A 13,565-nucleotide genomic window follows, 5' to 3' on the forward strand; every position below is an offset into this window, starting at 1 on the left:
TTAAACAATGATTGACATGGCTTGGAACAGGGATCGAGAGACACAGGATGGTGATTTCAGGAGGTCCAGCCACAGGGCTACTGGGCAGGGAGACCACCAAGAAGCAACAGGCAGTAACTCATGGTCCTACAAGCCTGGTGCTTCCAAGGTACAGCAAGGTGCCATCCACGCATCTCCTCATCCAGATTTATCACCATGGAGGGGGAAGAAAAAAAACAAAAAACATCTCTAAGAGGACCATCACCCAACCTTTACCCTCCTCAGAAAGCTGCACTATGCTGGAAGAGCAAATTGGGGAGGACAAGCAGCGCAGCCGGGGCTGACCCAGGAAGCGCCAACACAACCGTGCGCTGGGTGCAGATTTCAACGTGAATGACTTTCTTTGCAAACCTGGCACATCCACATGCTGCAAACAGCTCGCGCCTGCGCTGCTCTGAAAGAGGAATTGTTCTGATGAACAGCCTAATCAGGCGTGTCTCATTCCTGCTCTCCATCTTCCCATTAAGTAATAGGGCGAAAATATTCCCCGCAGTATGGAAATGGTCAGCTGGCAGGGGAGATGAATTACTCACCCTCCTCGAAGCATTTTCAATTTGGAGAAAGTGGCCTCTATTAACTCTTTTAAGCAACAGAGCAGATTGCTCTAGATAATTAAGGAAACCCTACCTGCTCAGTGAAGAAAGCTGGTTTAAGGGGAATTCTTAATGAAAAATATATTATTCCTCCTGCTACACCAGGCACCACACGTGGGAAAGGCACCTCGTGGTGGGCACGAAGCATGGCTGCTCCCTTCCCATAAACCACCCAGATTTTGCATCTGAAGCAAATGCCACGGTTAACTTCATCCGCAATCCCCCACTGTCATCTGATGTCCCAACCCATGGGATTTTTGTGCGGGACAAAGCAGCTGCTCTTCCCCAGCCTCTGTCCTGGTTTGGGAATGATTTATCACTGGCTGCACACCAGGCTGTTCATGCATTTGAAAGCAGTAATTGCTAAATAACAACTACATTTAAAGGAGTTTCTTATTTTTGTCTTTTAGATATATATGGTTTTTTTAAATGGAGAAAAAAGGGGTTTATGTAAGATTATACTTCAAGAGAAAAACTAAGGCACGGAGAAAGCTGTTGCACAGCAGTCACTCCTGTGCTCTACGTGATTTTTCCGTCGGTAACTAAGTTTGAGTAGATGCCACCAGCCACGCTCTTTCCAATTTGTTCAGCAGCAAAAAGCATAAACTGATATTTCTAACATACCACCGCTATAAATAATAATAATAAAAAAATCATTCTGATATCACAGACTATTACAATTTTGCCAGGGGATGAAGAGAGATGAGAGAGGTCAAGGGCTTTTCTTGCAACCTACTTTAACACAAGTATCTGGGGAGGGAGCGGGCAGGGAAAAGCTGGAAGTGCTAAGGTCATAAAACACATTTTAAAATACTTCCTACAAAATACGAGATGACTCAGGCTTCTTCACACATTCATTTAAAGCTTTAAATCACTGAAATAACGACTTTCAAAAGCTTACAGTTTCATCTTCAAGTTTTAGATGGAGGCTTTTATCTCCCTCTTTGTAATCCTTGATAATTTCTGCTGATCTCCAAACTTCATCAGGGTCAGGAATCCAAACCCTAGTGTACTGGAGAGGAGGGGGGAAAAAACAAAAAAGAAAGAAAAAGTTTAAACACAAGGAAACCTCAGGAAATTAAATCATAAATAAATTAATTCACCATGGATACAATCCCACACTCATTGTAAAGTCAGTGCAGCTAAAGCATTTATTTCAGTCTGAAAAAAAATTCTAATTTTAGGTTTGGGGGTAAATTATAGACCAGAAGTCTGATTTTCAATCAGACTTTCAATCAGGCTTCTCCTGGACAAGGTGTACACCAGCGTGTTATCAATCTAATGAAGCAGGGTACAGACTCAAGGTAAATGTGAAATTTAATGTTCCTGGGGAAAAAAAAAAAAAGCCTTCTAGAAGCTCTTATGAAATAACACTGTTCCCACCCCCCAGCAGACCATATTTCTTTTGCACAAAGCAACAACAGGTTGCTCCCCATGGAGCAAGCCCTAACCCAAACCCACCGCCATGGTGGTAAGCATGGAACAGAAGACACCAAAGTCAACTTTCTTGGTTGGAGGCAAATCTCTAAAGGGCCTTCAAGGCTGCAGAAAAATGCTTAGCTGCAACTTTTAACCTCTTTGGCATCTCCAAAGTTCAGGCCATCCTTCTGCCTCCGAGAGGAGATCCCGAAGGTGGACCCACACAGCCCAGCCAAAGCATCCATGAAGGGACAAAATCCAAAAGCGAGCAGCACCACTCACGCGTAACGACATTATGGCTTTACTCGGAGCCACACCACCTCCTGCTAATAAGATTTAACTTGCTTTTATGATGCAGAGATAAATGCTCTGCTCAGGCTGCACAAAAGCATGCCCCCGTACCAAGCAAGTAACCATTGTTGCGCCAAGACCTCCAGTACTTGCTCTCAGGAGTTGGGACATTGCAGACCCAGAAGTAACGCTGCAACCTCCACGCACAGGTTTCCCTCACCCTCTCCACCCACCTTTCGTTTTGCCAGAGCAGGTACCAGTCTCCCTGCTCGCAGAGCTGCCAGGGCAAGGTCCCAAGAACAACGAACCCAAAATTGCTCCATCTCTGCTAGGAGTCACCTCGAGACAGGCTTTTGTTGTATAAAGCCAGCCTGATGCTGGACTCAGCCCAGCCAACACAGAGCCAACAGGAACCCTTCAATGATCGCTTATTTATTGGCATTTTGAGGGGCACATCTTCGTCCAACTCTTCCTGTTGAGTGAAATAAGAGCTATATAAACTTATTCTTACATGAAACACAAGGTGTTGGAGGAAACCAGAGCAAATCCAAGCCACACGAGCACTGCAGCACCCAAGATGGCTTTGTCCCTTAAGGCAAAGCCCCCCACATACAGTGGCCAAGTAACACTCAGAGTGACCCAAGAGTTAAAGCAGCATCAGCTGTCTAACCTCCTGCTCTGCAGCTGAGGAGCCATAGATTTTTTTATACGCATCGTGTAATTATTTTTAGAGTTGCTCAATAACGACAGCAGCAGGAACCTTCAGATGTTAATGGAGCTAAACAAATATATTGCCAGAACAGCAGTTTTAATCAGGGAGGGGGAAAAAAAATAAAATAAATAAATAGACTTTTTCAGCATATCACCTCTAGAACCTCATGAGCCTTTGGTGCTTTCCCCGCCACGAGGAAGGGACACTGCTGTGCGGAAGGGGTGGGTTCGGGACCCCCAGCCCCATCTCCCCTCCAGCCAGCAGCATTGCAAGAGAGATAACATCCCTGCAGCGTGGCCAGGAGCCCCATCTTTGGGCACACCATGAAACAAGGAGTAGGTGCACCTGACCATGCATCACCCAGCTTTCCTCACCCCCTGCAGCTTGCCCCAGTTTCTCCAGGCTCCGACACTATGGGAAGGGCTTTCTGGACCATTGCTGCAGCTCTCGCCCCTCCTGCAAAGCACCTTGCCTGCCTTTTCATCCCCATCACCGCGGTTTCATCCAGTGACAGCTCTCTCCTGGCAGAAGAGAGATCAAACATGCTCTGGAAATATCTGAAACAGCTGAGGATCAGGATGTACCCGGCTCACAGCAGACTCAGAAACCAGACGTTGCTGGTCTTGCCTGGAGTCCTGCAAATTCTTCACCTGCGCACGGGGCTGAGCTGAGCCACAGACCTGCCTGGACATGCAGATGCAGAGAGGGGCACTCTGACCCCAAAGCAACCCAAAAAACCATGGCAGTGCTTGCATGTGCTTTGATGAATGAAATCTGGGTCCACCTCCAGCAGCAGTAAGCGGTCACGTCAGCCCCTCTCGGCAATTCATCACCAACCATGGCCAGGAGCCACCCAACACCCAGGCAAGATGCAAGGGCCTGCACCGCCTAGCCACAGGTGGAAGGTAGCAGCTCTCAGCATCCACCACACAGGGGTGGACTTACAACCTGGTGGCGGAAGCCTTCATGTCCCATCAGCCACTCTGACCACAAAACCACAGAATTTTAACAATAAAACTGATTTTCCAAGACTGTGTATACACACACATGCAAGGCATCACGCAGTACCGAAGGCAGTAAGACACGGGTGTTTGCAAGGTCTCGGGAGCCCTGGGGGCAACTTGTTTCCTGGCTGGAAGATGCCAAATCCGATCGCTGCTCCGGCACAAGCACTCCCTGCACCAAGCGCTTCCCGTCCTGCTAAATAGCTGCAGGCAGTTACAATAGGCTGCTATGAATGCATTTCCCCAAGTATCCCTAATGCTGTCCTCTCGTGCATGTATGCACAAACACGTCCAAAAAGGGGATCACCACTTTTTTTGCTGTGCATTTTCACCGTCCTCCCATCCTTGCTGCGCTCCAGGAGAGATGCAAACCCTCCAGGCAGGGCAGGCCGCTACACGAACCTGCATCCAACCCTTCCCTTCCACCCATAAATCCCAAGTACGTCAAACCGTACAGCATTGAAATAAAAACACTTTGTCATTCTTCGATCTTTACAAGGCGAGCTTTAATTAAAACCTGCGGAGGCTTGGAGGCAGCCCATGGTGGGGGCAGGCTGGAGCACCACGCTCACGTCGTCTGCTTTCCCTGCAACTTTCTCCCTCCAAAGCAGCTTCATACGCCCTACATTTGCCGATTAAATTCATACAGATGAGAGCCAGCAGGTCACCAAAACCATGCCCCCAGGCAGGTACCCACCTGGGCAAGGGGAGAGCATCTCTGCAAACCTCTATTTCCACCATATTATTTCAGTTCATATAACATGTCCTGGCTTCGTTAGCTTTAACAACCTCTTGATCTTCTGGAGGAGCTTGTTACGAAGGGAAAGCGCAGGTGGGTCCATCTCAAAGTACAGGGACCAGAGGATTAACTTGACTTCAGGCTCAGGAGACACAACCCTGGGCAGATCACTTAACCTCCTGACACTCCAGTCTCACCGGCCAGGAAGGCAGAAAGAAAAGCACTTCTTTAGTCCTTGAGGATGCCTTTGAATTATGTATTAGTATTAACAAGAAATAGCTCCACATGCCCAGCCTCTCAAGATTAAAAAAAAAATCTGTTTTGTTTTGGGGGTTTTTCTGGGGTTTTTTTCAAGTTTGTTTTTCTTGGTTTGTTTGTTGGGGTTTTTTTTTTGAATCAGATCCCAAATAAAACCAAAACGATTCAGTGTTCTCGTAGCCTCTTACATTATTTCACCAAGATTAAGCAGAAGCTTAATAAACTCAATCCCCACCTCCTGATTTGATTTAGATTTTAGCAGGCTGCTGCTGCGGATGCAGATTAAAACCAAGGTTCAATTAGAAGAGGCTGGTTTTGTTTTGCTGTTTGAAAGCCCTCGGTGCCAGCCAAAGGCACTCCCAGCAAACTCCGGGCGATGTGCTCGATGGATGCTCCAGTGCAGCGGCGAAGGATGCTGGTCTGTGCAAAGAGTTACACCAACAGCCTGGACAAAGTGTAAGCTTCCATTAAATTAAGGAAAAAAATGTTTAACAATTAGCTATCTCAGTTTAGTCTGAGCTGTTTGGTGGTTGCAACAGTCTTCGTGGCAAGCTGGAAGTCAGCAAATCCACCGTTATTATTATTGATCTTAATCCCCCGAGTTATTTCAGGAATGACAATACTCACAGCCAACCCCAGGAAGTTTTCATTGCTCCTGGATCGAGGGCAATTTTCCAGGGGCATCCTTCCAACAGGACTGTAGGCAGAGGGAGGGCACAGCAGAAAACCCCCAATACTGGCAATACAACGGCACCGACCGCTAGCAATTAGGAATTCAGTAATGAAGATGAAGATACATTATCTCACAACCAAGGTTCTTCCACACAGGTTAAGGAAAACTTATGAAAAGACTTTAGCAGAAACCAGAGACAGTGATGTGCACCTTCGAAAAATCAAAGGTGAACACACAGATGTCGACTAAGAACGAGGTGGACATTGGGACAAATACCGGTATATCACATTTTGTAAGGCAAACACACTTCTGCTTTTCCCTCTCTTTGCAATGGGCTTATTGCTAACCTCATTCTATGCTGTTCAAAGAAATAACGTGGTCTAGTATTACTGGATGCTCTTGGAGAGGACAAAAACACATGTGAAAGAGGAAACAGCACAAGCTTCAGTCCTGGCTTCCCCAAGAATATTTACATTTATACATACAGCAGGTGAATGGTTAAGCAGCTTACTGTGAAACAGTCCATTAACTACTCTTCAGCTCTCACAAGCCATCTATTAGCAAAATTAAAGTTTTCCCAAAACTTTGCTTTTCCCAAGTGAAAAACAAAAAAGAGTAAAACACTAACTCTACCTTAAAACGGGTCATATCAGACAGCACAATTCGGAGTTTGGATGTCATTTTTTCTTTTCCCCCATTATTTTCTTTTAAAGCTGCTATTAAAGATAACTCCACAGAGATAATTTAAAGAGGCTTTTCCAGCAAAAAGCAGAAGACTCTCCTTGCAGCCATTGTGCATGGATGCTAACAGCAACCCCTCCCAGCTCTGTACTAAAGCAAATCAACTTCTCTTCATTAATTTGCAGTGGATTGAACTGGGGTCACCACTGTATTTTTGCCCACCCCCTGGCATTATGCCTACCACAGCAGGATCCCATGTCCTGGTGATTAACAGGTGGTTATTCACAGAGTTATTTAGCTGTGCTAAATGTGCCGGTGCAAACCACTGCGCGCATCGGTGCTGGGAAGAGCCGCTCGATGGGTGCTGCCAGCAGGAGGGCATGGAAAGGCACCAGCTCCAGGGCTCTCCTGGGTGCCTGCAGCCTTAAAAATCCCTTCTGTCCCACTTGGCAGTGACTCAGGAGAAAAATCCGCTTCGCCCGTGACGCAGCAAGGCACAGGCGAGGTGCTTCAGCAGCCAGGCAAAAAACCTTGCTGTTAAGGGACTTGCGGATCATTAATTTTTTGATTATTATTTACAACTTGAACATCAGGGCAGATGGCAAACTGTAATCCTCCCTCTCCCATCCTCCAAATGAGATTTTTCGTCCCAGGAGAGATTTCTCCTCTGCCTGACAGACAAGCAAAGCCCATATTTAGGTCAGAGCTTCCCAAGCTGTGCCGTTACTCCGGGACCCACTGACCCCTGCATCCCACCCCAGGCTGGCTTCTCCAGTTGCTACTGGGTACACCAGTGGCTGGGAAACTCTCACAAGGGTCAAGAGGGGATGGGAGAGGGTCTCGCTGATCGGAACAGAGCAGGCAGGGATGCTCTGGTGTCACACACCCTTCCACTGCCCCATTGCTGCAGGGTCGGTACCTGATGTCAGGATACCATGCACGAGCCCAGTGTCCCCAGCACAGCCAGAGAGCATCCACCCACAGCAAGGACCTCTAATAGGAAGACACTCACTCCTTCCACACCGTAAAAACCCAAAAAGGCTAAAAGCAGAGGCTGTGACTGGCAAATCAACATTTCAACACACAGCAAGGGACACACACAACCCTGACATGATGTTCAAGGGGTAGGGAAAAAAGCAATTGTGTTTTACTTGTTAAAAAACTACAAAAAAAAAAATTATTTTGAGCTACACAACGCAAATGTTAAATTGGTTGAGTGTTAAATGCAAAGGGCAAAACAGTGGCACACTGCAGAAGCATCTTTAATTACTCCACATGCGAACAAACAATTTATGCTTTTCCCAGAGCGGATAAAAGCACACAAACCCAAACAGCCGGGGCCAAAGCAGATGAGCATGATCTACACCTTGCCTCATACTCCCCATCCTCCTCGTGCTATCAGCACAGAGACAGACCCAGGGAAAGCACACAAACGCACACCTGGACCATGTCCCTGCCAAGGCAGGGCTTCCTAAATATCAGGGAGCATCTCCGTTCATCCCAGAGCGCTACAGGAGTCGCTGGATTTGAGTTAGCAAAGCACATGCTTTGCTGATGCCTCCTAGGTACGGGGACATTTTCCTCCTCCCCGAAGAGCTGTCATGCTGATAGACGGCCCCATGTCTCCCACCAGCACTAAATCTGTTCTGTCTCTCTTTGCTGAATGTTATTGCCCTGCCCAAATTAACTCAGATGGTCATTTGCATAGAGTGTCACAGCAGCTGAGCAGTACTCAGCTGCTCAGACAAGCAGCATCTGCAGCATTTATCCATGGGCTTGTTAGCAGCATTTCTAATGAAGGTGGATTTAAAAGGCTTTGGTTCATCATCACACCAGCCTCATCTCACCAACAGCAGAGGTAAAACTGGCACCGAGTGGGGCTGCAGGTGAGCCCCAACACCAAGCACACCCCCAGTACTTCTATCCTGAAGGCTTTGCTTTAATTAAATATGATTTCCAGGACTAATGAATTGTCTCACACGTACCTAACAGCCAACTCGTGTCTTCCCATCCTCTCCCCTACCGTTTCTTCCACTGTGTCTCAGCGGCACTCGTTACTGCAGGCTTAATTAAGACTGAAGGGTTCAGCACCAAGGTCTCAGGTGCACACATAGCCCTACTCTCACCACAGCAATGGGTTGAAATGCAAAATGCCTCTTGCAGTAAGTCATTAGATGCTGTAAAACCAGGGGCAGAGCCCCAGATGCTTTGGGACAGCGCAAACCAACCACTCTGCCTTAATTTTGGGGGGAAAAGCAGTCCCTCCTGGGCTGGGGAGTAATCCCCTTGTAGGCTGCGAGACCAGGATTTACTCTGGGCAGTGCAACAACCCTTGTATTTTCACTTTGCTCCTCTACTCTTGAAGAAACAAGAAAACCAAACCTCTCTGCCAAGTCTGTCAAGACTTCACCCACGGGGAACATGCGTTATCACCTACATTGCCACTGATGAACCATCATGCCTGTTTAATTGGAGCTGGCAGCACTCGGGGTCTCACTGCCCGTCCTCTCCCACAGCAGTGCCTTCCCAGCCTCGCGTCAGGCTGAGCACAGGAGCCCTTCTCCTTGGGCTGTCAGAGAGCCACACCAAGAGATGCCAGGCACCGGTCTGCTGCATGGGACACCTTTCTTCAGGTCCTGTCCCATCGAGCACCCAAAGTGGGGGATCACCATCCCAACCAGCTAGAGCAAGCGCTGAATTTCTCGTCCATCAGGCCTGGCTCAGTTCTACAAGATGCTCGCCATTTGCTCTACAAGCCACTTGCCATCGCCATGCAGTCTCTGCCATACGGCCAGAAAGAGGGATTCAGCCTCAGTTCACCACAGAGTCCCTGGGGAAGCATGCTAACCCTGGTGCCAAAGCCAACTCATGTAATCACGCACTTGACTTGCAGCTCCTCCTGGAAGAGCTGCAGGCACCAGGGCAGCAGCGGTTTGGAGCAAGGGGGCTCGACACCCCCTTCCCAGGCATCTCCCCTGGGTCCAGCACGCATGGGATGATGCTCACACCCACACTCCAGCAGCCCCCACCCGACCCAGCTCCTCCAGTGCTCGTTACCTCTTCAAGTCATTGATTAAAAATTGCCACATTGCACAGGACCAAGGAAAAAAAAAAAATCCTTGACCCAGTGTCTAAGGGGAATGAGGATGAGACCCACAGTCCTAACTCCACCATGCAGCCAGTTTTTTTATTCCAGTAAGGGCTACTTGGGTTTTACAGACTTGTTTTCTCAATTCTTTTAATCAAAAACCTCAGGCAGCAGTCAAGTGTCTCAACAGCACGACTTTTACCAGACAGCCTGTCATACTGCAAAAGTTAAACCATTCCAGGCTAATTTCTGCAAATCCCTGTTGATTGGCATTAATTAACTTTCTCTCACCTAATTCTCAATTAATCAAAACCTTGAGCAGTGGTGGGGTGTAATATTGTCTTCACAGTCCCGTTCCACACCTGAACTCCCCTTAAGAACTTTGACAATCACAGGCTGGATCCAATAAATGCTCAATATACACCATATACATTTGATTATTAATAAAGTAGTTTAAAAATGGTCTTTGGTTTTCAATTAAGTAGTTAAAAATGGCCTTTCACACCAGGTTTTCACAGTCTCCTATCTATAACAGTCTCTCAATGCTTTAGGGAAACTCATAAGAATGTTCACTCCGCACTGCAGTGACCACCCTCCATCAAATTATTTTATACCAAAAGGACCCTGGAAGGAGCCAGGCTTAGCAGCACAGGGCAGGGCAGTCCTGCTCACAGGACACTAGGAATTTCAGCTGGAAAAGTTAAAAACAGCAGCTGCTACTAGTAATTGCAGTAACACATGTGGCATTCACAGTGTCATCAGGATCTTCCACAATTCAAGGTACACACCACCTCGCTCAGCTGATCTCCCCACCAGGTACTCACATGCCCAAACAGCACCACCACAATCTTCCTTTAATTACAGCACAACCTCACCACCAGACTGGATTTTCAACCTTATTAGAAAGAAGTAATTGGATTAATCAACCTGTACAGTTATCCCTCACCTCTCCAGAACTCACACGTTAAAAACCCTCTTGGAGCACCACTTCACACACACTTAATTCAACAGGGGTTTGACCCATTTTTGTATTTATGGGGCATTTCTTCAGCCCTTTCTAACCACAGGTGTGTGCTGGAAAGGCCTCCGGGCCACCTCTGCATCTTTTTCAGTGCTAAGTAACTGAGGGAAAACAAATTGATTACCAAGGATTCAAGTAAGAGACATTTTACCAGTTATAATTAAAAAAAAAAATCCAGCAATAAAGTTTGTTAGGAAGGAGACACTGGAAGAATGGCACCAGTGGTCAAGAGGCAAAGCTGGCATAAATAAGTAATTAAAATACTTTAAGTGGTGAACAGATATTAATACACCTCCATGTGCCTAGCAATGGTGGGGCAGAGAAAAGGTCTTCCTGCAGGAAAGGATTGCTCTTGCATTTTCATTTCATTGTAATAGTTTCCAGGTCTTTGGGAACGTGACTTACACCCAGCTTCACTTTTCCCAGGACATCCACATGCCAGACTTCAGATGCGCACCTGTATGATGAGTTACCCTATATTAACATACATACTTTGCCTCTTCTCCCCAGTGAGACAAAGACTATAAGCAAGATTTTGCAATCACTATGCTTAAATAGGTTCAAAACACATCTCTGAGGAAACTCACACTGAGGATAGCTTCCTTTCTAATATATAAAGTGGGCAGTACAGCACAGGTAGGCAGGCAGCTATGTTTTCCTCCTTATTTCCTTATAACTTCAGCTGACCAGCTAAAATACTGAAATCTTGGCTTTCGCTGATCCTCCAGCACTGATATCCTGCAGCCTCTTATTTCTATCACACAGCACCTCCCTGGAAAACCATCCCCTAAATCCCACATACAATTTCCTCTAATCAATGTAAGGGAGGCAAAAGCTTAAATCAGGAAGGATGGAGGACACCATCACCCCCAATAACCCCTGAATTTCAAAATGCAGGAGATTTTGGAGGTGATGCCGATAGCAAACGAGTGTTGTGTTCTGCAGGAAGGGTTCAACGAAGGAGATCAAAACACAGAGGACTGCCCAACTGGAAAAAAGGTTGCAAAACGGGCAACTCCATCCACCTAAAATAAAAATAATACAAAACCAAAAGCAAAACTCGCACCAGCAAACGCATCTTTTCTAGCCTTCACCTTCTGGTTTGAATTTCTCTGCTGACTTGGCAACGTCCCCCGTGTGTTAGGCAAATCCAAGGTTATCTCTTCCCCTCGGAAGGGTGGATGATCCAGCAGCCACACAGATAAAACACGACTCTCAGGAAAGAGTGAAGTGTTTGCATAGCAAAACACCCCAAAAAGAAGGAGAAAATAAAAACAAATTTTAAGAAAAAGTGCTATTGCAGCCACTGGGTGCTGCTTCTTCCCTCCCCATCCCCACAACAAAGCTGCTCTGCTGCATGTCTCCCACAACGACGCTCAGGACAACATCCATATCCCAACAGGAGATGTATTTACTCATTTCAGCATCCCTCCCTGTGTTATAGGAGCATTTCTTTATTCCTCCCAAGCAGTCACACACTACTGGGCACAGGCAGCAGGAGTGGAGATTCACTGCAGGCACAGCTCAGCTCCGGCTCTTCCCACTATCACCAGCAGCATCGCATCACCCCAGGGACATCCCAGCTATAGGATTTCCATCCTGCTACACACTCCTCAGCTCAGGCCCAAGGGGTTTTGCTCCAAAACCAGGAAACCCAGTTCTCATCCGCGGGATGCACTTCCCTTCGGGAAGGGCAAGCATTTATGGTCACACTTTGGCTGATGTCACTTGCCTTGAAGCCACCCAGTCACACCAGCGCAGCTTAAGGACTACAACCTGCTTCAGGCAAAACTAGATAAACCCACTCTGACCACCAGAAGTGGGGATAAAAAAGGATTATTAATTGCAAAAGCAGCAAAACAAACAAAAATATACCCCAAAGTTATAATGGTTTAAGAGTGCGTGAAGACAGCTCCTGAGAGACGGAGAGTGGCTCGCTCGAGTTGCAGCAAAACCGTAACTCAAATCCGTCTCTACCAAACATTGTATTGCGACTTTTTTATCTCCTCTACAGAAGGAGATGCTTCGCTAGGTAGATGAATAAAACAAAAGGAAAAAAATTAAATTGAAGAATCATTATGTCATCCCAGTTTATTTTGCTGCGAAAGTGAAGCTTTTGCAAACTGTGCTGCCAGTTCCCAGCTCATAAAGCACAAGCCCAAAAGTTTCTGCCTTTTCTGACAAAATATTCAGTCCCAAGACCCGAGCTGCTGCAAACCCCAGGGGCCAGTAGCTAGATGGGGACACCTGGACTAGTGCGGCCACCTTTGGCCACCACCATGGGCAAACCAGCACACGTGATGCCCCAGATAACCTACAGCATCGCTCACATTATGGCTTTGTCCTGTGGGACCTCCAAAGGGGGAATTGGCACTTGTGTGCATCCAGGCACGCAGCAGTGATTTAGGACCCTGCTCAGAAGGGGATGGGATGTACAAAAAGCAGAGAGATGCTGAAACAACGCATGTCCCTTCATAGCTGCTCGCTCTTCCAGCCATCCGCCCTTCCATCTGCCCCTTGGGCTGGAAGGTCTTTTCCCCCATCCCACACTACAGAGAAATTGCACTCTGCTGCAAACTTGCAAAAAAGTATTTTTAGGTGCTTTCTTGAGAAAAAAAAATTAAAATCCGTATCTGGATCACCATGTCTGGCCATCATTTATGGCCACCCAACCCGTGAAGCCCGTATCAACATGTCAGTACCGAGGAATGCCCAACCACACATTTGGGAAGTCAGGCAGTTGTGGGGGGCAAGGTGTGCTCCTCCTCACCGCCATGGCCTCCGAAACCCCCTCCAGCCTTCTCAGACCTCACATGCAGATCACCAGAGACTTGTCTGCCTAAGAGCTGGCATGCGACCAGTCCAAATATGTATTTTCTTGACCATTTCCAATGTCTTTAGCATCCCCACCTCGACAATAGATGCTTCATAAGACTCGTTTCAGATTCCAGCGCAATTAGTCTTTGAAATCCTACTGCCTTTCGCAGCATGGTGTGCCTACATTTGAGCAAAGTTAAAAGCCTTTACTCACGCCATAGTTCTTTAAC

The 13,565-nt window shown here is 47.0% G+C and overlaps 1 protein-coding gene across 2 annotated transcripts in view; it reads right to left on the bottom strand.

The window, feature by feature from the left end:
• Window positions 1–13,565, bottom strand: part of LOC142358911 (unconventional myosin-Vb-like) — a 165,594-nt gene that overhangs the window by 136,212 nt on the left and 15,817 nt on the right. For both annotated transcript variants that reach the window (XM_075411545.1, XM_075411544.1), the window contains exon 2: window positions 1,534–1,644. In XM_075411545.1, coding sequence (XP_075267660.1) covers window positions 1,534–1,644 — 111 coding nt within the window. The remainder of the gene's footprint in view (window positions 1–1,533; window positions 1,645–13,565) is intronic.

This window comes from Opisthocomus hoazin, chromosome Z (assembly GCF_030867145.1).
Source record: "Opisthocomus hoazin isolate bOpiHoa1 chromosome Z, bOpiHoa1.hap1, whole genome shotgun sequence".
Taxonomy (NCBI): Eukaryota; Metazoa; Chordata; class Aves; order Opisthocomiformes; family Opisthocomidae; genus Opisthocomus; species Opisthocomus hoazin.